This window comes from Bemisia tabaci, chromosome 10, assembly GCF_918797505.1.
Source record: "Bemisia tabaci chromosome 10, PGI_BMITA_v3".
Classification (NCBI taxonomy): Eukaryota; Metazoa; Arthropoda; class Insecta; order Hemiptera; family Aleyrodidae; genus Bemisia; species Bemisia tabaci.
This window is the reverse complement of record NC_092802.1, coordinates 41,977,082-42,000,787: the sequence shown is the minus strand read 5'-3', so window position 1 is coordinate 42,000,787 and position 23,706 is coordinate 41,977,082. Positions and strand designations below refer to the sequence as shown.

At 36.7% G+C, this 23,706-nt stretch overlaps 3 protein-coding genes across 13 annotated transcripts in view; 1 reads left to right on the top strand and 2 right to left on the bottom strand.

Moving 5' to 3' along the window:
* The window catches only part of bab1 (bric a brac 1), a 423,053-nt gene extending 420,829 nt beyond the window's left edge, over nucleotides 1-2,224 (bottom strand). Inside the window, exon 1 of one of the 3 annotated variants that reach the window (XM_019043709.2) lies at nucleotides 1,557-2,224. The gene's annotated coding sequence lies outside the window, so the exon portion shown is untranslated. Of the gene's footprint in view, nucleotides 1-1,035; nucleotides 1,484-1,556 lie in introns of those variants that run through there. The other 2 variants (XM_019043711.2, XM_019043708.2) reach the window with 2 other exon arrangements.
* A 1,272-nt stretch (nucleotides 2,225-3,496) lies between these two features.
* Nucleotides 3,497-17,348, bottom strand: Adck5 (aarF domain containing kinase 5). Its single transcript, XM_019043814.2, has 11 exons — nucleotides 17,209-17,348; nucleotides 16,841-17,085; nucleotides 15,336-15,561; nucleotides 14,842-14,976; nucleotides 13,831-13,989; nucleotides 13,169-13,300; nucleotides 10,692-10,857; nucleotides 9,246-9,416; nucleotides 8,333-8,582; nucleotides 7,049-7,216; nucleotides 3,497-4,449 (listed from the first exon to the last, which is right to left on the bottom strand). The coding sequence occupies exons 2-11, from the start codon at nucleotides 17,053-17,055 to the stop codon at nucleotides 4,329-4,331; spliced, it is 1,743 nt and encodes a 580-aa protein (XP_018899359.2). The 5' UTR covers nucleotides 17,056-17,085; nucleotides 17,209-17,348; the 3' UTR covers nucleotides 3,497-4,328.
* Nucleotides 17,349-18,172: 824 nt separating this feature from the next.
* TP53INP (Tumor protein p53 inducible nuclear protein) overlaps nucleotides 18,173-23,706 on the top strand; it is an 83,606-nt gene continuing 78,072 nt past the window's right edge. For 3 of the 9 annotated variants that reach the window (XM_072305344.1, XM_072305345.1, XM_019043774.2), the window contains exon 1: nucleotides 18,174-18,326. The gene's annotated coding sequence lies outside the window, so the exon portion shown is untranslated. Of the gene's footprint in view, nucleotides 18,327-18,354; nucleotides 18,608-23,706 lie in introns of those variants that run through there. The other 6 variants (XM_072305351.1, XM_072305348.1, XM_072305342.1 and 3 more) reach the window with 5 other exon arrangements.

Below are 23,706 nucleotides of genomic sequence, written 5' to 3'. Positions count from 1 at the left end.
GGCTAAAGGGCAAAACTACGTATCTTGGTTTGCAACGTGGCAGACTTCCTGTCATACTTCACTTTTTAAATGGAAAACTACTTGTCAGCGGCAATTCTCAAAAACTGCTGATTTACCCTCTCTCTGCAAAGAAAATTCTTCTAAAACTCCAAGGAATTATGTTGATATGTTCTTCTTAAAAAAAAAAGAAAAGCAACTTACACCATCAATATCTCGCGATGGTGGTATTTGCGATGGTGCAGACTTGCTGACATGCTTTATTTTCTCTTTGCAAAGCTAGTTACTTTAAAAACTTCCTTAATTTTCCTTCTCCGTTGGCATAATATTCTATACGGATTTCAAGCTGTAAAGTTGGCTTCTTACACTACCAAAAAATAAAATATGGGCCAAAATTATAGGGCATCGCAATGGAAATACGTGGTTCCACACTTTGGCCATCGATGTGGACAAAAGAAGTCTACATGCATTGATAACTTGGAAAGAAGACATGTAGGCATGTACTAAACATGGATGCATGCATGGTGTGTTGGTTGTACTGAGTGGTTGCGATGGACAAAAGCGTAGGTAAATAATAGACAGGCTAGAGCTCGTGCATCGTACGTTGAGACAAATGTCAATCTCTGATTAGTTCTGAGGACCCACCGCTCAACAAGTTAATACATGCGGTCAGATGGCACCACTGATGAGTGGTGACCTAAAGAATTCTTTGACGTTTGTCTCAACATACGATGTGCGAGCTCTAGCAGCAACATGTAAGAGACCCTACGGTTTATACATCGTTTCCTTCCTTTGACTATAAGAATCAACTGTTGTAACCTTAAGGATCATTCCATTTCTACATTGGCTTCTTGGTGTATCACTTGATAGATTAAAATCAATAATCAGCCTGTAGTAGCAATTTGCGGAACTACAAACTAGTATCTCCATCATAAATGTATAATTGTAGTGAGACTTCTATTGCAAAAATGTATCCACTTGATCCAAAAATTTGTTTGGTACCAAAGCACCTGAACATGGTTACCATTAATAACTTACGGTGAAAAAATGAGAGATTCCACTTAAAGGTTGACAAAGACACCCTGCGATGCACCTGTTCAGTCCCAACGAAGTAAGTGCAAACATGTACAACATACGGATGAATCTGGTTATAAAACTGACATTGAGGTTTACTACTGAGGTATAAGGTCAATGGACTGTTCCCGGAGAGATGAGTAACTTTTAGGGCGCTCGTAAAAACTTCCCTCTGGAAAATCAAAGGGTTGGGAGGCAAGAATGAACCTGTCCACTGAGTGCTGCTGAAGCAAAAGCAGAAAGCACTGGAAGGAAAGGATTCAGAACTGAAGAGGTTTAGAAATGGAGTCGCGGTCTTGAAATTCGCAGTAAGCACGGGATCTGATTACAAATCGCAGGAGAAAATGCTGAGGTTTGCGGAAAGGAACTTAGTCCATGCCGTACATCAACAGGTTGTTGTTAGGTCCATTGTTTACGCATAGCGCCATGAGGGACCGCCGCATTGTCAGGGTAAACACACTGATAATATAGCATATAAAGCTTACCATACGAGTTTCCAAGTGTGCCTGAACTGCTATCTCCGTGAAAAAGCCACAATCACACACTAAAACACTTAATTTTTGACACTTTTCACTGAATTTAAGCAAATTTATCACGCTAAAAGCCTTCCGCACATTGAAGGTCCCCGTTGTTTGTTGCCAGGCACGTTACCAACGTAACAGGTTCCGCGACCAACGAAGGATGCTCGTTTAAAGTTTGAATTTTAAAGAACTGGTGGGAAGGCAAAGTGGAATTTTTCCAGATTATAATTTTTAGGTTTTTGAAATGTCTTTTGAAAGACCATCTGGGTTTTATAGTCAAAAATACGCTGGAAAACAAATTTGGAGTTGTTTTGTGAGAGTTGGACAACTTGTAGAGAGTTTGGTGTTTCCACCGCGAGGGTGCGTTTTTGGAGGGAAATTTGATTCCTCACAGGATTTGAGTTCGACAACCAGAGTTGCAAATTGAAATTACACACTTTGAGAGAATTAGAATTTCACGGGACAATGAAGTATTTCAAAAATATGAAATTTATTTTTGGCGGCTGGATTCACAACCCACACTCAAATGATTCAATTCAAATGTTTTCATGTGATGCATAGAGCACCCAATTCGTACTAATAAAAAAAGAAATCAAGTTGACAAATTATTACTTATATTGTTCATCACTTTTTTAAATCTTTTTTTGGTTTCTTCTCTCTGGAAAACCTGATCATTCATGCCCTAAATTCAACTAGATTGCAGACTCTGGCATTGTGACAAACTAATAATAAATTGTACATCAGTTGTTTGTGACAATATATCTAATGCGCAGTTATATTTTTCAAATCTTTCATACTTTTCATGAAATTTCACGATTTTATACGTCATTGAAATTTGCCAACTCTACTGGCTTTGCTTTGGATTCAATACTTGTATTAGGACAACTGTTAAAAAAATAAGTAAACTTTTAAAAAAACAACTCTTGGAGAATCTCTTAGAATTTACAAAGGAGGAATCCCAGTGTTCTGTCAGTCAGAATATACAACAAATGAAATATAAATAAAAAAATGTTGAAAAACTCGGTTTTCCCATGGTTGAAATACTCAGTGAGAGTGTCGAACTTGTAAAAGACTGGATTTGCTATAGCCTGAGGTGCAAAATTTTTTAAACTTCATTCCATAAATAGGAGCCTACATATTATCAAGTGTCTATGTTGTGCTTGACAAATGTTCTTCCTTCGTCTGTCATGTTTTTCCATTACTCTTGCAAAGGCACAAAGCAAAGAATGGATTAATAACTGTTGATTGGTATGTCCAGCAATTTTATAATCAATCCATTATAGGCACGGCACGCAGTTTAGCGACTCTTGTTGTAGCAAGCAGACAATGACCAATTCATGTGCCATTCATTTTGAGGAAATCGCTGTCTCCTAATTGTACAATTTGGCAGCAAGGAGACTGTGCAGCATACTTGGATTGCATTTTGCAAAAAGGAACCAAGAGTATTTCAATGTCGCTAAGATTGTGTAACTTTTTTTGCCTTGCAAATATTTTCAGATTATCTAAATTAACTTTATCTTTACTCCCAATAGACAATACCTTAAAGACGAAGATTACCTTTGCAAATTTAATTTTTTGCGTGATTTCAGTAATTTTATTGAATGAATAAAAGATGCACGATCTTAGCAACATTAGAGCGCTCTTGATTCCTTTTTGCAAAATGCAATCCACTTATACTTTCTCAAACAATTATAAAGGCAAAAAATATTGCCTCCTAGAAAAAAAATCTTTTCTCGCTGGAAAATAAATTTCTCATTGCGAAAATTTTTAAAGGAATGAATTATTGTCATTTTCATTTTTATACGGAGACAACTCACCAGACCATTCTCCACTTTTATAATGGATTAAGGAGTGCAATTGGGTAATTGCATATTAACATGAGTAAAATAGCATAAATAAGTAAATAATCCAAAATAAACATTCATGTATTTTTTCAAAATGTTTCTCCACTAATAATAACAATAACAAAACACGATCTGGACTACATTCTGCGATCAGATACTAGTATTTCTGGCTCATCTGTAAAAACACCTATGTGTATAGAAAAACTGATGGCACTTACTAACATTGTTCCTAAAAAGAGGTAAAAACAATAAAATGAACTTTTTAACATTGCCAAATTGCCTCCGATAAGATACTTATTTTTGAAGAAAGTTATGAATATTCTGCCTTCAAATTTGTAGATACTTGAGATTGAACCAAGGACTATGTTCTCTGAAATATTTAAAGAAAATAAATCGTAAGTTTTCCAGAATTTTGTACTTTATTGAGAGAAATTTTGCAACGTCTGGAGGCTCATATGGTGTTTTTCCTTTACACAATAGTATAGTTCCTTATTGCAAAATGTGGTCCATTTTGAACGAGTAATCTTCCAAAAACACAGGTAACTGAACAAGACGAAAATTTATAAAAACAATACCGAAAGTTCATAGATTTTGAACTTCTGAAATAGTTTGTATTTCACTGAACCACCAGAGAGGTTCAGAATGTATCCTTTAAAACACACAATTTCTCATCAAATTTCACATAGATCATAATGAGTGTATCCAATACGTTCAATATAAACTCATTAAATGAGAAATAAAAGTTCGTATTTTTCCATGCTCACAAAAAGATGTCCCTCTTTTCTTTAAAGGAAATGAAATGTTTAAATTTAAGTAGAAAATGTAGTTTTCTCCTTAAAGTTGTACTTAAAGTAAAAAAAGGAAAATAAATAAATAATTTAAAAAAGGATCTTCAAAAATGATGACTTTCAAAACCAATCGAAGAATCCGACGAAGAAGGAAGAGGAACAAGATTGAAGAAACCGAGTGACCGCAGAATGATCTGGCCAACCCACACTTTCATGCCGCCCCACCTGTTGGCAAAAAAAGAACAAATGAGAACGGCAATTGAAATAGAGTCTTCTATCCCCTTTTTTTAAAAGGAAAAAGGCTTATATGTATCCTCCAGAATATGTGTGCTAAACTTTTTGGTAGAAAAATGTTTATTCAAAGCTGTTTATTCGTGATGTATAATTCTTTTGAAAGAGAAAAATAATGCTTTCCTTCCTTTTCAAAGCTCACAAGTTACTTGTGCATTTTTTGAAATATAACGGACAATGACCATCCTTGTAGCTATCACTGATAAAAAATTGTTGAAGGAGACATAAATTTGAGAGAGTAAAAAAATAATAAATGAAGAATTTTTGAAACGACTTGATAAAGTTACTTATTTTTTTACTTAAGTGTCCGATGAGAATCTACAGAACTTAAAATGTAATTGTAAATGCAAATATCTGAACATTTTAATAGTTGTGCATAATAATGATAAAGCTAGGAAGAAGGCTTTAGCGCAATGCATTTCACTAAATTTCATTATATTGCTGAGGCTTTTCAACACGAGTGTCATCTTTCAGGCATTACATATGTATGTAAAAACTAACAAAAAAGGCGAAAGAGCAAACATATCAAAAAAAGACAGCAGAAAGTACCAAAATAAAATAAAATATATACATATTGGAGGAAATTAATGAATAAAGTTGAACAAAGGCTTACAAACAGTAATCAAATAGCAAATACAGAGCGAGTACAGGCGACAGAGATGAGTTACAGGTTTTTGCATCTCATCCTATCAGATTCAACATCGCACTCTATCAGTAAATCACCACATTAAGAATACCAGTCAACACACCGAGATTGCGCAGCACTCATCAATTAACATGTTGGCAGGAAAATCTACTTCTGTTAGGACGTTCTTTTCCTGATTTCCAGTGATCAATTCCTGATTTTCATAAAAAAATTCTCCAACATCCAATGAAAAATGTCTTCAATTAGACGAAAAAATACTTTAATTTCTAGTGAAAAGTTTCCCTGATGTCGAGGGAAAAATCCTTTATTTTCAGTGAATTCCTTATTCACAGGATAAAATTTCTAAATTTCCAAGGGGAAAATTATCTGATTTCCGATAAAAAATTTCCCGTTTTCCAGGGAAAAAATTCTCAGATGAAAATCCACTGTGTCCTTTGATGTTCCTTCAGATTTCTTCTGAGTTACACATTTTTCTCTGGATGTCAGAAGAAAAAGAATAAATACTATCATCTTTTGTCTGTATCTTCAAAGTCAAATCAATGCAGAGCGCCGATTCTCAAATTACTAGAATCTTGAAAAAGCGACAGTGGATTTCCAGACCTTAACTTCAATTCTCAGCACTGTTGTCATCAAGTTTTGCAGTCGAAAATTCCTATTTTACATAGGTTTAAAAGGAGAAAAATTCTTCAGCTATCTCGCATGAATTCCTTGAACGTTTTTAGATATTTATCATTGCTTAGTAAATCCCTAAAATTCCCTCTTCTTAAGGTCCTATAATACATATCCTAAATTAAAATATATCCTAATTTCTTCTCTTGTTTGATTTTTCAAAAGAGAACTAAACTACATGATGCTTGTAAACTTCCTGTGCATTTCACCATATATTAAGAAGAATATAATCACACAATTTCAAGTTTCAGTGTTGCTTTGTTTTCTTTTTGAAAAATAAAACATCAGAAAAAATTAGGCAAAAATCTGTGTATTTATAGGTGGATTATACAGTAAAAGTTCGTTAAGTCGAATTGTCTGGGGACTAATGAAAAATTCGACTTAAGCGGCAATTCGAGTTATTCGTTTCTCCGCTTAACTCGAAATCAGCATGAAAATCGTAAAAATTCGACTTAAGCGGCAATGCCGCCGCTCTGCGAGTTCTCTCCGGCACGGAGATTGATGCTAATCTGGCAACAAGCGGTATCCTAACAATTTAGGATCTTGTCGAGGCCCATATGGGAGTAAGTGACACCGAAGATGATGGTGAAGAGGATCTAGCCACCCCCGACCAAAAACTGATTTCTACAGCAGATGCCCAGTTAGCTGTGGACAATTTGCAAAAATTCTTCTGTCAGTGCGAAGGAGCCGACAGCGCAATAGCCAGTATTCAAAATCTGGAATCTTTGTTCATTTCCGGAATGATAAATCGCCACAAGCGGTTAAAAATTAACGATTTCTTTAAGTGATTTTGTCTTGCGCTTTTTAACTTTTACTCTTAAGTGTCAACGCCAAGCATCAAAAAAATTCAATTTTCGGACATAACAACCAACAGATGTCACTTCTCTACTCCTTCGTGTATACAGGTACGTAGCAACGAATCTCTTTTCCACATTTCTCCCGTCTATATTGCGCATTTTTTGTTTTTCGTTGTGAAAATCCGGATTTTTCAAAAAAAAATTTCGACATAAGCGGCTTTCCACCCGGCTCAAAAATTCGCGAATTCGTCTAAGGCGTAGTTTTTTTAACGTTGTTCCATATGCAACGTCGCGGGACCGAAGAAAATTTCGACTTAAGCGGATTTTCGTCTTAATCGTAGTTCGACTTAACGAACTTTTACTGTAGTTAATTTCGTCCATTTAAGAGCAGAGAAACAAGAAAAGTACATGAAATACAAACCAGAGCCGAAATTCGAAATGTGCTTTTGCCTTGAACGCGAAAAATTTGGACAGGAGACTAGAGTTTTGCGAAATGAAAGCGCCTCGCGTGGCGCAGCGGGCCATGACTTTATACCTGTCGACAGGATTCCCATGACCTTTGGCGATCGAACGGACTGTATTGATGTTCCTGGAAAAATAAGAATAATCGTGATTATTTTGTGGTGAACATTATGTTACTGGATTATTTTTCCCATGAGAGATGTGAGTAGATGCATACATGCAAGCATTTGGCGATAAACGGACTTCGGCCCACAAAATCTCAAAATTGGACTACGTTTAGCAATTAGGAAATACTATTTTCACATGTTGGTGCCATCAGTTTTCCGTGGAAGATGGATGCTTTTAACAGATTTTAAATTTCTAATCCAGCATGTTTGGGACATCAAACTGCCCGATTGATGTGCCATCAGGCTTTTACAAAATCCAAAATTCGCTCTGTAATTAGATCCTTCTAAGGTAAATTTCAGGTGAAATCACAATTTCCTTCATTAAAAAGCTAAATACTGCTCCTTTGGCTACAGAAAGAGGCATAAATTGCCGTTACAAAACAAACGTTTCTCACTGGCCTAAAGCTCATGATGTCATGCAAGGTGACAACCTGTCGTTTCAACCACTTTGAATCCATGGTGAAACATGGCTTCCTACCATTCAAATCACTAGCAAATGATTTCATTTTAAGGAAATGACAAAAATGATCCTTCAAACAAAGGATAATATTACGAGCACGGTTGGGATACACAACCTTTCGTTTCAATTGCGACCTGATAGTGGTTAAACCAATGCGGGAGAGGGTTAATTCTTCTAGTGACACCACAAAATTTATTTATTTATTATCATTTTTTTGGCGCAACATTTTTTGCTTTCAGATGAAATTGGATTTTTAGAAACTCTCAGAGTCTTTTTCTCGGCTTAAATTTAATTGAATGGAAAAAAGAAAAATGAAAACGTTCTCACTCTTTGCTCACTTGCAGAGAATGCATTTAAAAAAATTGCTCAACAGCCCGATTTTACATGGGCACAATAATATTTAATAGAAATAAAATATTGAAGGGAAATTAAAAGTAGAATGTTTATTTTGGGAAAATATTATTTTGAGAAACTTTATACCGAGATGAGACTGTAATTTGAGTAAATTAAACAATCTTGAAATAGAATTATGTTCCTTCATCTGGGAGTAAGTGTTTTCACATCAGAGTATTTTGCGACAGATCATCATGGATTGAGTCATGTATATACACATTACCTAGTTACTAGCATCAGTTTGCTTGGCATTGCTCGGAAAATTTCAAAGGAATCTTCGTGGATGGCCTCGATTGCTTTGTACAATTTCGTCTTTTCTTCGGAATTCATAGTTTTCATCGTTTGTTTCAGTTCCTTCACGCCTTCGCGGGAGAAAAATAAGGCATAAATATCGTCAAATTTGTTCTCGCATTTTTCCGCGGGTTCAATGTATCGCTGGCCGAGGGCTATACAAAAAAGACGATAGTTGTTTTCTGGAAAAAAGGAAACCAAGAAATTAATAGGGCACTTAAAACTAAAAAAGAGTCAAACTGGAGAAAAGGTCAGATACATTCAGAGCAAAAGTCTACTTGGGCCTGGGAATTCAATCATGTCATTCTGACCGAAAATGGATGGTAGAAATCCCGAAAAACATAAAATGTATGTGCCGTTAGGAAGATCAAACATTCCTTGTAATGTAAAAATTGATACCTAATCAAATTATGATTTTTTTCTTTTCTTTAATTGAGACCTTCCGAGGGGAAAATTATTTATCATCAATTAATTGCTAATCAGTTTAATCGAAGGCAATTGTTTCTTGAGAGGGAGATAGTTTGGTTCAAGTTCGGTCAAAAAATTGAGCTACATTTGAATCCAGTCATGCAGAAAGGGCAGAAATTAAAAAACGTAGAAGCCCTGGCTTTGTTGTTAATTGTCTAGCATGGCTCCTTGGTATACAGACTTTTCCCCTTTTCGTTTTTGCAACATAACTGACACTTTCATTTGAAAAAAAGTGACATGCTTGTTGAGAAAGGGGCTGAGTAACGGTTTTTTTCTTTGAAAAAAAGGTCGCAACAGAAATTCTGTTGGAACAAAAAGGGTATAATGTATCAATTTGTTGCAAAACTAGCATGAGTTTCATTTAAAAAATTATGTACCTTCAATTCCTAACTGCGCAGAGTACGTTTTCATACCATTATGGTCACTGAGAACAATAGATTTCCACAAATTGCACAATGACTTTCTCGTTTCTTCAGGTACATTAACATACAGTCCATGATCCAGGAGTACCAACTGGGCTTTGTGATCGCGACCTTTTCTGACTAGAACTGGAGAGAAAAACCCAGATACTTGAGTAAAAATATCTCCACTTAAATAGTTGAAAAAAATAAAACAGGGTGACCACAGAATTTTGATAAATGAAATTCCCTGATTTTCATGTCACATCCAAGTAAAATTCTCTGAGAATTGAAGATATGCCGGATGGTTAAGCAGACATAACTTGAAACAGTTTTCATGCAAAATCTGAAGTTCGAAACGTCCGACACATCCTAGGCAGCAAACAAAGGCGACTTAAAAATTTCTCCCTGACATTTTGAGGTTTTCCCTGGCAACTCTGTAAGAAGGGACCTCATCCCCTAGGAGAAAATGTTCCTTTGCTTTTATGTCAACACTTAACCACGTTTTTTTGCAACCTAAAAATTGGTGTCTTGGAACTTATGACTCATATCGCCTTTAATTTTTGAGATTCTAGGGTCAAACTGACGCCAAAATTTCTGGATTTTTTTTGATGTCCTAGTAAAAAGTTGGGGAAAACTTCTTCCCTTGAGATAGGGTCCTTTTTCGAAGATCGGTCACCCTTACGTTCTGGAATATCACTCTCTTTCAAGTCATTGGGCTGCTCCTGAGATGCAATTTTCATGACTTAAGGCCTGTTTTCTGCGCTTTCCTGGTTCCATTGACTGTTAAATTTGGGCTTTGAAGAAAGATAAAAATATTATGAGATAGAATTTTTTTTTTGTAATTATTTTACTAATGCGTATGTATAAGCCACTTGAACACTTCTTACTACTTTTTCTACATGAGTTCTAAGGTAGTTCAAACCATCAGTTGTTGCAACTTGCAATGACAGAGACATCAATCCACTGAGAGACATTCTGTCTAGTGGTGCCACTTAAAGCTGTATTTGCCTCCTTGAAAAGCTATTTAAAACTATTTAAAATCAAGAAATGCATCTTTTGCAAAGTAATTTGAAAAATATAATCATTGTAAAATTGAAATGATTAAACTGTTACATAATTTGTTAAATCAGATCGGTAAATAATTTAGATGAACAAGATATTAAAAAAAAAATTAAGGTCATTTGTATAGATTTAAGTAGATTGAGCTCAACTGCATTTGTCGTTGCCAAATTTTTGCTCATGTTTTATTTTTTAAACGGAGAACTACTAAACACATTAAAACTTTGTATGAATTCGCCTTAGATGATGAAGAATTACTTACAAAATTTCAGGTTCCAGTGTTGCCTAGTTTTCTATGCATAAAATAAAACATGAGCAAAACTTGAGCAACAACTCATGTAGTTAGGCATAATGCATACATACCATTTCCAGCATGAGGATCAGCGTGAACGAATCCTGTTTGAAAAATCTGTTCGGCAAATGCTTGGAATAATTTCCAGTCGATGTCCGCCAGCGAAAAGCTCTCTTTCAAAAGTGATTCCTTGTCGCTTATTTTGATGCCGTTGACAAATTCCATAGTCAAAACACGCTGTGAACGAGAGATTTAATAATTGAAAAATTTAGACGCCCCTGTTAAACAGAACATGTTTAAGACATGTTAAAACATGGACATGTCAAACAGGCTCCTATTGCAACTGCTGTCCTGTTTAGGACAAAACACCTTAAGGAAATAAGCCACAGAGAGTTCTGATATTTGCCCAAGTCTCATCGAATGCTGCTAAGGAAACCAAAAATCTAGAGTAAAAGGTTAAAAAGTTTCGGAAAGAAGTAAGTAAAAAAACGAAGATTCCGGAAAAAATCATATGAAATCCTTGGTTCTAGAAAAAAAATGCTTAAAAATTACTATGTGTTTTGTGGAAGAAAGGTAAAAACCAAAACTCCAGAAAAAAGTTGTTAAAAAACCAGCATTCTATGGAGACCATTTACAAAGTAAAGCTGGGTAATATAGGATTTTGAGGTCTGAGTAAAATTTGATTTCTGTTTCGTGCAGTGCATTTATAAGCGGCTATGGTGACAAGAAAAAGGTTAAAGTGTATAATTTCTTGAAGAATTTTTCAAGAGACTTCGAAAGCTGATCATTTTCTTCCAGTTTTTCATTTTTTTTTTCAATTGACTAGTTGTCTGTCATCCTAAGTATCCTCTTTGCCCAAAATGAACTAAACAAATCCAGCATCCTAATTCAGGAAAAAGAGAGTAGGTCTACTGCATCAACAAAGAATCAACCAATTGGAAACGGTTACAAAAACAAAATATATTTTGATCAGACTATATTTTGCAATGAGCCTGTTGCAAACTTTTGCTAGAGCAAAAATAAGAGTTGTTACTCGTAGAAAATGGTTCAAAAAAACGATGAGCCCATTGGCAAAGCCTGAAATGCACTCCTTACTTCACAATTTGCATAAGAAATTTGCGTTTTTTCGAGCTTCCTGTTTCAAAAACGATACCACGGCACAGGTGAACATTTCGTTAGAGAAGTCATTCCATCCAACCTCTGCTCACAAGGATACTATGCAATATTCATCAAAGCCGGCACCAGTCCGCCAAACCACATGTGACGGGACGATTATTCTAACTTCTAACCACCTGATAATAATCGACGTGTTTACACTCACATTTTTCTCACATTGATAGATATCCGCCTCGATTGACCTCGTGCTCTCCTCAACTTGCGCGCGGAAGCGTCCGCCATGTTGAGCAGGGGTGGGATGGAACAACTCCTCAAACGAAACTTTCACCTGTGCCGTAATTCTTTTTGAAGCGAGAAGCTTAAAAAAACGCAAATTTCTTAGGCAGATTGTGAAGTTAGGAGTGTATTTTAGAGTTTGCCGATGCGCTCATCGTGATTTTTGAGACATCATCTACAAGGAACAACTCTTATTTTTGCTCTGGCAAAAGTTTGCAACAGGCCCATTAGGAAGAGTTATGCCTTGCTTATTTTGGAAATCACTTATGAATCATTGGTTTCCTTAGGCAGATAGGTGCTTCCATGAATGAGTTAGAGAAATTAGTTCTTTTTTGCGTAATCCAGTCCAATGGAGATGTTGCATGTGTGAGGGATTTGCGATTTGACCATTGATTCTTATGTTAAAGTTCGCAAGGAACACGATGGTGCCACTGGTTTTCTCTGAAATCAACTCCCAAACTCAAAAAAAGCTCTCAAGTTGAGGCCAAAATGGAGGGGATATCCCACCCTACCCTGAGAGTCCACCTCTACATCAAAACAAACTCTCCATGCAAAGATAGGGAGAAAATACATTAGCAGGGTTGCCGTGTTTTCAGTTTTGGAGTCCCCAAAAAAAGTGGCAGCCCTGTCAATGTATTTGCTCCCTATCTTTGCATGGAGAGTTTGTTTTGATGTAGAGGTGGACTCTCAGGGTAGGGCGGGATATCCCCTCCATTTTAGCCTCAACTTGAGAGCTTTTTTGGAGCTTAGGAGTTGATTTCAGAGAAAACCAGTGGCACCATCGTGTTTCTTGCAAACTTTTACATAAGAATCAATGGTCAAATCGCAAATCCCTCACACATGCAACATCTCCATTAGATGACACTCCATAAGAGGGGAACCAACTTAACTGTCTCATTGGTGCAACAATCTGTGCGCAGATGATTTTTCAATGCAGATTAGTTCCTTCCTACATACATACATCAAGCCGCTTTCACAGCGCAGCCTCGCACTCTGCGATGCCTAATTGCCATTGTCCTTTACACATAATCCAGTCAAACTGAATGGTTTCCATGGAAAAGAACAAACTTATAGGCCATTGATTTCCATAAGTGGATAGATTCATTTATAGTTCGTAATATGTTTCATTTATGTTTAATCAGTACAGTTTACTTACAGTGCTACTGAGATTCCATAATACTTCTGGTACATAAACAAATGGCAGGTGTGCAAGTTCTTTGGCGCATCTTTCTGCGTTTCGTCCTTCATTAAGGAAATCAAGTTCACTTTCTAGGGCCCCATGCAGCTCCTACACAGAATGTTAGATTAATTTCAGCAAGAATTGTGCAGATAGAGGTAGCATCGATTGGAGATCCTAATATGCACCTTTAATTTTATGAACCTTTAGACATACAGAGCTGTTGTTTAACTAAAACGCCTCTCACCAGATTCAACTGACTGCGTTGGGATGAAACTAGGCATATCACCATTCAGAATTTCAGTATAGTCCATTTAGAGTTATAGTATGTTCCATCATATATATCATTTTCATTGCAGGGTGATTATATTGACAGGAAAGTCTTTGTTTCATCATGAAGAGATTGGTTGAAAAAATTTAAAAATTGATGATCTTAGCAAGTTTAATGCAATGAAACGGCAACAAATTAATAAAAATTATTTAAATAAATCACAGATTTTGTACTAGAAAATGCTACGTGGGTTAAACTATAATACAATCTCACAAAATTTGATCTCCTTTCTGTGGTCCGAATTTTTATCTCCATCTCCGCAGTAAAGAACCATAAAATAACGATGAATGAAAGATTCAGTCTGACTTACATTCATGACAAACTGGAAGTCAAAAGCTGGGTAGAGCCAACCTACGACCTTAATGAGTAGTTGAAGACTTGCCATGTCACCAATAAAACGATCTTGTAAGTCAATATATTGCACTTTTACCGCAACTTCCTTCCCTTCTTTGGTCTGTGCGCGGTAAACCTAAGGTATGAAAAAAAAATCAACGATCCTTGCAAATTATTTTAATGTACAATATCAGGGAAAGGGGAGAATTCACTTTCCTACTCCATGAATATTTTATAATTTTAGTGTTTATCAGATGAGAAAAATAACAATCTGAAAAAATTAAGGAAAATAACAAATGCCTCGTGTTTATTTTGAGTTTAGTAACGTTGCAAATGACGGGGGGTAATTTTTTTAACTGGCACCAGCAGATCATCTTGATAGGTTATTCTAAATTTCAAAGAATTTCCAAAAAAGGTAAATTAAAAAAGTTTTCTTGATTTGCATATTTTTACTTTCACTTTGAAAACCGTAAAAGTATAGGAGGAGAGTAGATCAAACTGCCACTCAGAAGATTGAGATCAGCAAGCTAATTATTAAAATTGATGAACAAAGTCATGAACAAAGAAAAAATAAAGCAATCCTATTGGTGGAAGTGGGTGATTGCAGTGGACAAAGAATGTAAGTCATGGATTACCTGACGACAACCCATGATTTCTTCACCTTATAGGTGCTCCATCATATTTTTCCTTAGTCTATAATAATCACCCATTTCAACTAAAAGGATCACTCAACTTTCCCTTAGTCTCCTTTGTCTATCGCTTTATTCATCAATTTCAAAAATCAGCTCACAACAGAGGATTTTGACTCCCTCTAGCTCTAGGCTGCTTATTTCTTCCTTTTAAAAATGGGTTTTTCGCAGAACTTGCCAAAAGAATTTTCTGTTTCTTTGTTCATCAAGTTACCTAATCGGCAACCCTTTCACTGCTTTTTATATTTTCGCTAATAGGTTTTATTTTACTTACTCATTCCAATAATAAATGAAGATACCTGAGCAAGGCTGGCAGCAGCTATTGGCTCTTCATCAAACTTTTCAAACACTTCACTCGTTGATTTGTCAAAATCTTCCTTCAGAAGTTGCTCGATTTCACCTTTCTTGCGTGCTAGACATCTATCTTGCAAAGCCTGCAAAATCGAGTGAGTGATTACAATAAAGCAACAACGAAAATACAAAAAAACACAAACCTCAATTGAGGTGCTTCAAATTTTTTGTTCTTCATTCTATTCTGAAGAAAGTACCACATTTTGGCACAAAATTTTCGAGGATAATTCTTGAGAGGTTTTTTTGCAGGATTGAAAAAAATCTGAGAAAATTTCAAGAAGCTCAGCTACCTCCCTACTTTCAGAAAATGAATTAAGAAAATGGGTGCCGCAGACCCATTTTATAAATTTTCTTATTAACTTTGATATTCTTGTTTTTTATTCCAAATTTTTTTTAACTGTGAATTTCATTGTGTCATGAAACTTTTTTAGACAGTGCTTACCCTCAACGTGTGGATGTAAGGAGCAGGTAAGATATGATCCATACACACCAGACTTTGTCCAAGTTTAATAAAAAGGCCACCATTCTTCAAGCAGCCTTCGAGGATACGCTCCGCTGTTCGCTGGTGAAAAGCAGTAAAAAGCTCTCGGTATTCTTCATGCGCTTCATCGATGTTCTTCAAGGACCATTGATAATCTACAATCGTTCTCGTCGCTACATTGACACACCTGGAATAAGACAGAAAAACCACTCTGAGCCATGCAAGTGAAAAAAATGAATGGCTGCATAAAAAATTTGCACATCCGCTGATTTTAGGTATTAATTGCTTGGTCACAACACTGACGAACCTCATTTAGCCAAAGAAAACCATTGGAATACTTTTCATGATTGGCACCGGATGTTCCATTTAAAACACATTGCATAAACGTTGCTTTTACATGGAAGGACTCTGAACATGCAACAGATGTATCCAGCACAGACTGAGTGTTGTAATTACTTCTTTCTGGCCTCCTGAGCCTGAGCAGAATAAGCTTTACAAATCGAACTGCTAATCTGCAAATTTTGAGGAAAAGTGGCTGAAAAGGGAATTTATCAGGCATTTGGCACACGTCACTCTAGAAATCCTGGAGTCTGGCCCGGTAATTTAGGCAAGCTCTTTCTTTTTTGCCAGCTAGGAAAATAAGAGAGACATAACGACGAAATTCCTTCAGATGACGACAGCCCAAGGCCACATCTTCATAAGTGAGCACAAATGAAAGTGTGGGAGAACTCAAATTACAGCCCTCCTTTCCTCAAAATTACTACTTGGAAAGTTAAATTTGTGGAGCTTGTTTTGGTCAGGAGGTCGCAAAATACATCTTATCAAACTCCTATGAAATTTAGCCGCAGTGAATTTTTAAATTCAATTTCAGGTGATGCGCAATGATGCCACTGCTTTTGTCAACTTGTCAAGAAACGATGCCAAGGTTTAGAAAAGCTCCTCAAAAAAACCTGCAGCTAATATTTAAAAAACTGGAACTTACCCCAGATTGGACAGAGTACTAATTTTTAGGAAACAGGACGTGACAATGAACCCGATACAGGGAGTGCTCGTTGAGAGAGAAAGGTGGCAAAAAATTTCAATAGAAATTTTTGAAACGTATGAAACAAGATTGGAGACTTACTACAAAACAATCTAAGATAGGATTTTTCTACCTTATCCTTTGACATGTTGCAAGAAAAAGTTCATCATATTAATCAAACTTGATTCTAGTACCTCTAACCTGTTCTGTTATCTTTTTGATTTTCCTAATGCATTACATCAATAATTGCTATATTTAGACTGGTGTGTAGCCACTTGTTAGTTTTAGTAACTACGTACATTTTCTTACAGGGTAACACTGCTTGATTCAGTGAGACCGAGTAAGTAATTAATAAAAAACATCACTTTTATACTTCCTCTCTCTCCAGCTCCGGCATTCCAATAAGTAGTAAAGATACATTGCGATAATAAAGATGCATAGTTACCTTAGGAGTCGAAAAATTCCTCCAATGGAAACTCGAACAAATCTCTGATCCTGTTCAGAGAGGAAGAAAAACCCGATAGCTGGAACTACAGTCAAAGAACCACATGTGATAATCAATCCCAAGTTACGTCTAGTTGGATTCGACTTGCCAGAGTGGAACTTGAGCGCATTTCGATGGACAACACTGGAGACCGACAATAACTGCTTTAGTCTCATTATTCAGATGTCTGCAACTAGAACTGATCACTGAAAAAAGGAATGAATCCTGGAATGCTTGTTCGTCATCTAAATAATTTGAACATCCTACGGCACTAATGATGGAAGTGGTGAGATAAATAATTGATGAAACACCGGTGAAGAGGTACTCACATGATTTTGATGTAAAAATCTCAGAGAATTAGGAGAAAAACTGATCATATTTTGAAATTCCTTATAATCAGACCGATTTACAACTGATATTGCTGATAACAACAATGTGACATAACCTTTCCAAAATATTATGAACTTCCCTCATGACATAGTTGCCAAATTGAATAGATTGCATCATTACGCACGCAAAGGCCCGAAAATTTGGCATTCATGGCCATCATTACGCAAAGGAGGAATTTTTGGTGAATTTCAGACAAATTGAAGGTTTACTTAGTGAACAAATCAGGCGCTGATCACCTATGCACGAAAACCTGAGAATGCATTGTCAGGAAAGTTCGTAAGGTATTAAATAAAAATGAACCTGTACTGTAACCTGTAAGATTTTAAAAACTTAAGGAAACTTCAAGTCATAAATTTAAGAAGCTGACGGCTGAAAAACACACTTTGGGAATTTCGAAAAAATAATAAATATAAAAATTCTGAGTCGAATTTCGGCTTGTCTTGTCACACATTTGATTTTGTTACTAGTAGCATACTCAGCTCCAGCAAATTTCTTGTCATGTGATAAACTCTTCCCAACAGAAAGAAGGTTACGTTTTAATCTTGTGCGTAAATTCAACTGTTACGCATCGTACGTGTTTTACACGATTTTCATCTCTCGACGGACAATTCGGACAATAATAAAAAGCATTAGAGCGTAATTACACACACTGCGGCAACACCGCAGCTTCGTTGTTAGGAAAGTAGCGCTCCCTAGCGACCAAAGCTCGACTTACGATCTAACACGCAACATCATTGGTCTCTGGTTTATTGGTCGCGGCCAAGCCAATGAAAAGTCCTGTTACAAAATGTAAACAAGAACAAGCGCTATTGCAAACATGTCCGGAAAATTATTTATGTCTTAAACGCATGCATTATGAAATTTCTGAATTAATCGTGCCATCCGGCAACAGTAAAACAAAACAAGCCTCATCAGCTGTCCACCGAAGTTGCCATCTTCGCTCTGCACAGCAGCGAAGAAGGGGTTCGCTCGGGGCTTTATCCGTTATCAATCGTTTCGTTTTTGTGGAAATTTAAGTTTATTAAGTGATTCTATTTATTTGGACGTATCTCTAGCGGTAAGTCGATCTCTTACTCTACTATTTACCCTTCGTTATCATCTATTTTATCTTCTTTTTCTGATATCAGCTCTTCTCTAACAAAGAACAGCTGATCGCGAAGTCCTTTGTTTATGTACACTGAAGCTTTCTGTCAAAAAGCTTCCCTTGTTCCGTTCGCTGTGTTTTTCGTTTTACCTTGTGTTAGGAACAAAATATTAGTTTCAACGAAGCATTTTAGTCTCGTCCCTTTGTTTCTCTGTGATATCCATTCGCGCACACCCTTAATAACTACTTTGAAGGTAGGATTCATTAACTTTTTTGTTCACTTTAGTCCCTACTCTGATCATCTTTTACTGAGGATCGAATCGAGAGTTTGGCATTAGCATTCCATTTTTACATGTTTGTTTCTGTTCAATATTAGTTTCACTACCATCCCTGCCTCAATTATTGCTTTTAAAGGTAGGGTAAAGCATTCTTCTTTTCAGTTTGGTCTCCATTCTGATTATATTTTCTTAAGTATCTAAAGGGATTGTCTCAAAAGAGCATTTCAGACTTTGTTCTGGTGTTTCTTTTTAATATCAGTTCGAAAGTGGCTCCCAACTTCCTTAGGTAACTGCTTTTAAGTGCAGCATTTCAATTCTTCTGCTCAGTTAGTTGTTTTTCCAGTAATCCTCAGTCTGGATTTACTCAATTGATAGTTTGAAATGAGCATTTCAGATTTCATCCCTCTGTTTCTTTTCAGTACTAGTTTTGTTGTGACCCCTAATTTCCAAGAGCCTGTTTCAGATTATTTGTTTTCTTATGCTGTATGCGCAGGATACGGAATTCCATATCCAGCTCACACAGCCAAAAAGGACAAGTTTCCTGAAGCAGGCCCTTCAATTACTTCTCTTGAAGGGATATACATTTTTTCGCTCAGAATGGTCCATTCTCTGATTTTCATTTGAATAGAATCAAATTCATGGTCTAGTGTAATCACTTCAGTTTTGTCTCCCTGTTTCTAGTTATTAAATATCCCTCACTCTCATTGTGACCCTCAACTTCCCCAGTAACTGCTTTTAAAGGTAGGATTGAATAATAAGTTTTGAATAAGCTATTATTAGTTTTCACGGAACGATACTGTTTAATAGCAGTATGATTGCGAGCCCTAACCTCTTCAGCAACTAGCTTTATCGGTAGGATAAATTAATGATTTTGTTCAGCTAGGTTTCCATTCTAATCATTTTGCCATTAGACAGATACCTGTAGAAATAAGGATATTGATGCGTAAAGGCCCATAGGGTTCTCGGAGCCTCTTTGTGGAGAACAGCTTTCCTAACTCCTCATATCCTGAAGAATTTTTTATCACAGTTCGATAGTTCTTCATCAAAATTAAGTTTGTGATTTTAGTGGAAGCAAATTAATTATTTTTGGACCTATCCATCAAAACATTAGCTTCTTATCATCACAGGATGGAGGATGGTGTTTATTTAACAATCATCCGCACCCTAAGTATCCCGAAGTTAATAGTTTTAAACACCTCTTCTTTTGTCACTTCCAATTTGCCAAAAAAATGTACTTAGCTAATATTTTGAACTATGGTCTTGCACAGTAAAATACAATGGTTTCACAGGAATTTTCAAGTTTGATGCTGGGTTTTTTCTTTTTTAAAAAAAAAAAATTAAAAAAAATTGTAATTAGGTACAGACCTAGCATTTTCATTTAAGTATGTCATTCTGTGCCGAAAGATCCTACCTACTCTAGCCTTTGTATCTCTTTTATACTTAAAACACACCTATCTTAAAGTGCTGGATTCCAATTGTGGAAGCATCAGTTCTATGATGAATATGATAACTTTGTTATGACTTACTTTTATGTTTAAAGTTTCTCTCTTAAAAATCGAAATTAAAAACTTTGAAAGCTTTTTTCTCAAAATACAATGTTCAGGCCGAGGGCTCTCTAGCACCTACCTGCCTCCTCATTCCAGTTTTGTCCCTGCGTTTCTCTTCGATATTAACTGTCAGCGACAGTCGCCCATATTAACAACTTTTGAATGTAGGCTAAATTAATTTTTCCGTCCAGTCTTGTCCCTTTTCTGGTACCTAATTTATTTAATTAGCTGGATTTGACCACAATTAGGTAACTTTCCTGCATTTCTCATTGCCCTAATACCTCACTTTTACGTAATTTTCCCCCTGTTTTCATGGAAAAACTGAGCAACAAAACACATTGAAACTTCCTAAGAATTTCTCTAAGAGTCTGAAGAGTATCCTCGCAGTATTTCAAAGTAGAGTTTTGTTAGATCCAAAAGCTTGCCAGGTCGTGCGATAAAATGTGGATATTTTAAGTGGATTTCAAATGGAGAAACGCATCAATTTCTAAGCATTCTCTGACACCAACGATTGCCAAGTTGTGCGATGAAGTGTGTATATTTTTCATGGGTTTAAATGGGGGAAAGTGTCGATTTCTCAGCACTATCTGGCACAAATGGTTGCCAAGTTGTGAGCTGAAACGTGAAAATTTTACATGGGTTTAAATGGGAGAAACAGCTGATTTCTAACACTACCGGCAACAATGATGAAAAAGGCACAGGTAAGAATGCTCAAAGAATCTTTTATTTAAGAGCCAGCAGAAAATTCCTACTCAATCCGAAGTTACGAAGATTTAAAGTTCCGTAATTGAAAGACGTAGTTTCGAAAGAAAGCGGAAGCGGCTGTAATTCGCAGGTCGGGGGGGGGGGGGGGGGGGGCTTCCGCTAAAAAATTGGCGCTCGTCTCGCCCGTGATTAGTGAACGTATGAGTGCCGAAAGGAATTATATTCACACGAATAAAATCCCGAATAACTAATCACAAATCTTTGATTTTTATTTTACCTTAGTTTTTCCCGATCACTTGGTTGTAGATTTTAGTTAGCGATAGCTATTTCGATCATCAGATTATCCTCAGGCTACATTGTAAACACTATTAAGTCACATATAGATACGGTAAACTTATTAAAAACTTATTAAAAAACGTATTAAAAACATTCGTGGGTGCACCCACCGCGATCGCGTCATCTTATCACCTTATTCTTGTATTCTTAAGTGATAAGAATGACGCGATCGCGGCGGGTGCACCCACGAATGTTTTTTAATACGTTTTTAATAAGTTTTTAACAAGTTTTAATAAGTGACTTAATAGTGTTTACCATGTAGCCTGAGGATGATCTGATGATCGAAAGAGCTATCGCTATCTAAAATCTACAGCCAAGTGATCGGGAAAAACAAAGGTAAATAAAAATCCAAAATGCATCCCGATAAAAGAGCTTTAACTTCAAAATAATTACAAATCCTTTAAAACAGTTATTTCGACTACATTTTGCACACAGATAGTACTGTTAGTGGCTCATTTTAGAAAACAACGCAAGTGCCACTAGTTCTATGGGCAGGTAGGTGTTTTTCCAGATTAGTGGAGATACGATGTTCTTGCCGAGCGCGTCAGAGGGACGGAGAGTCCCAGCTCGAATCGAACGCGCGACTATTTATAGACTCGCGCGCGGTCGGGCGCGCTGCGCTTCGACGAGCGATGTGGGCCGCCGCGAAGCGGCAACACCGACCTTTACCACTTGCATGTATGCAAAACAATCGATGTGTATCGAAGCGGGTCGAATCGATATTTACATTGGATTTAAATTCAGAGGGAACAGTGTTGTCAAGTCTCGAGAATCGAGCTCTGAAGCTCGGGCCGCGGGCGGGCGAGGGCGGACGTTTTCAGCGCGGGTAGTACGACTAGGTCATCTGGATGGGCGTCACGTGACCGGTGAGTTGGAACTCACGCCATGTTGCCGAATCGGGCATCCGCCTCGATATGTATATATAACTGCGAAATATGCGGATTTTAGTGCATGATCCGGCGACGTCGAAGGTTGGGCGCGAGGTGCGGGGGTGTCATCATCTGTTCGATGCGCTGTTGCCGACTTGCGCGGGATTCCCGGATTTCTTGTTGGAGTGAATCGAGGCTTTTTCCGGTGTATCCGTGGCGTGTTGCGACTTGCGATGAATCGATTGATCTACCGTTCATACGTATGGAAAACGATCTTGTCAGGGTATAGATCGTATTCGATACATCAAACGGGTGAGATTGTATCGATATCGATTGGTTCAAAACATAAACATAGCCTCAAAAGTAAATTCAGAAATCTGAGGAAACGGGTCTTTTGTAACAGATTTTTTATTCTTTTGAGCACCAAATGCCAATGTAATGTGAAATTGTCAGAAATTTTCTCATTTTCAGCTTTTCCTACTTAAATCATTTTAGTTTGGTTTTGAGGTTATGTTCTATTGTTTTGAACCAAACGATACATCGAACCGTTATCGAATACGGTCTATACCTTGATTTTCGACTTATTATAACGCAACTTTCAAACCGGGAAATATCGGTAGAAATTATTCCCATCTCGCCACTGCGGTGTACTTTGGTGGTTGTAAGTCATGTAGCACTGCTATACTGCCGTGCCATGGAAAAACGCCGTATGAGCCTTCAAGCGTTGCCAAATCTCCGTTGGTTAATCACGAATTTTCGGGCAAATTTTTAAATATTTTTCTACCAATTTTTCAGGTAATTTTCTTCGCAGTTTCACCTAAAGTTGTCGCAAATTTTTCCGAAAAATATTCATAACTTTCCTTGAAAATAAACGTTTTATTGAAGGAAATTTGGCAACTCTCGAATGTACATACAGTGTTCTTCCTCAGCACGGCAGTATAATTGGACGTATTTCTATCAAACGGAACTATGTGCGTTATGACGTGAGCCCTGTTATGCACATCTTCTTATGGGTCCCAGGGCTCATGTCTTTAATGCACATAGTTCCGTTTGATAGAAATATGTCCAATTCGTCGTTTCCTGGACTGAGGAACGTAACTCCCTCCTAAAGTTGCCAAATTGATTCAAACAATTTAATGTTTTACAAAAATACTCTTGTGAAATATTTCTCCAAAATTTTTTTGTTTCTTGCATGAGATGAGAAGATAAATTCAGGGATATTTTTTGTTAGAAATGCCAAGATTCTCCAGTGCAAATTTATGACGGGAAATTTGGCAACATTGAAATGTAACTACTTTCTTCCGTGCTGGAAACGACGAATTATTGTGAAAATTCATTTGCATCTTGTGATACATCAATAACATTCGTATTTTTATCGAAAAAATTGTTCTTAATAAGCAGCAGGCAGTAATGCATAGTATTGACATTCGGAAGAAATGAAATGTAATTCAGGTGATAAGGTTTTTTTTTTAAAAAAAAATAATAATAAAAATTAAGGAATGGGCCTGTTGCAAACTTTTGCTAGAGCAAAAATAAGAGTTGTTTCTTATAGATAATGCCTCAAAAATCACGATGAGCGCATCGGCAAAGTCTGAAATGCACTCATAACTTCACAGTC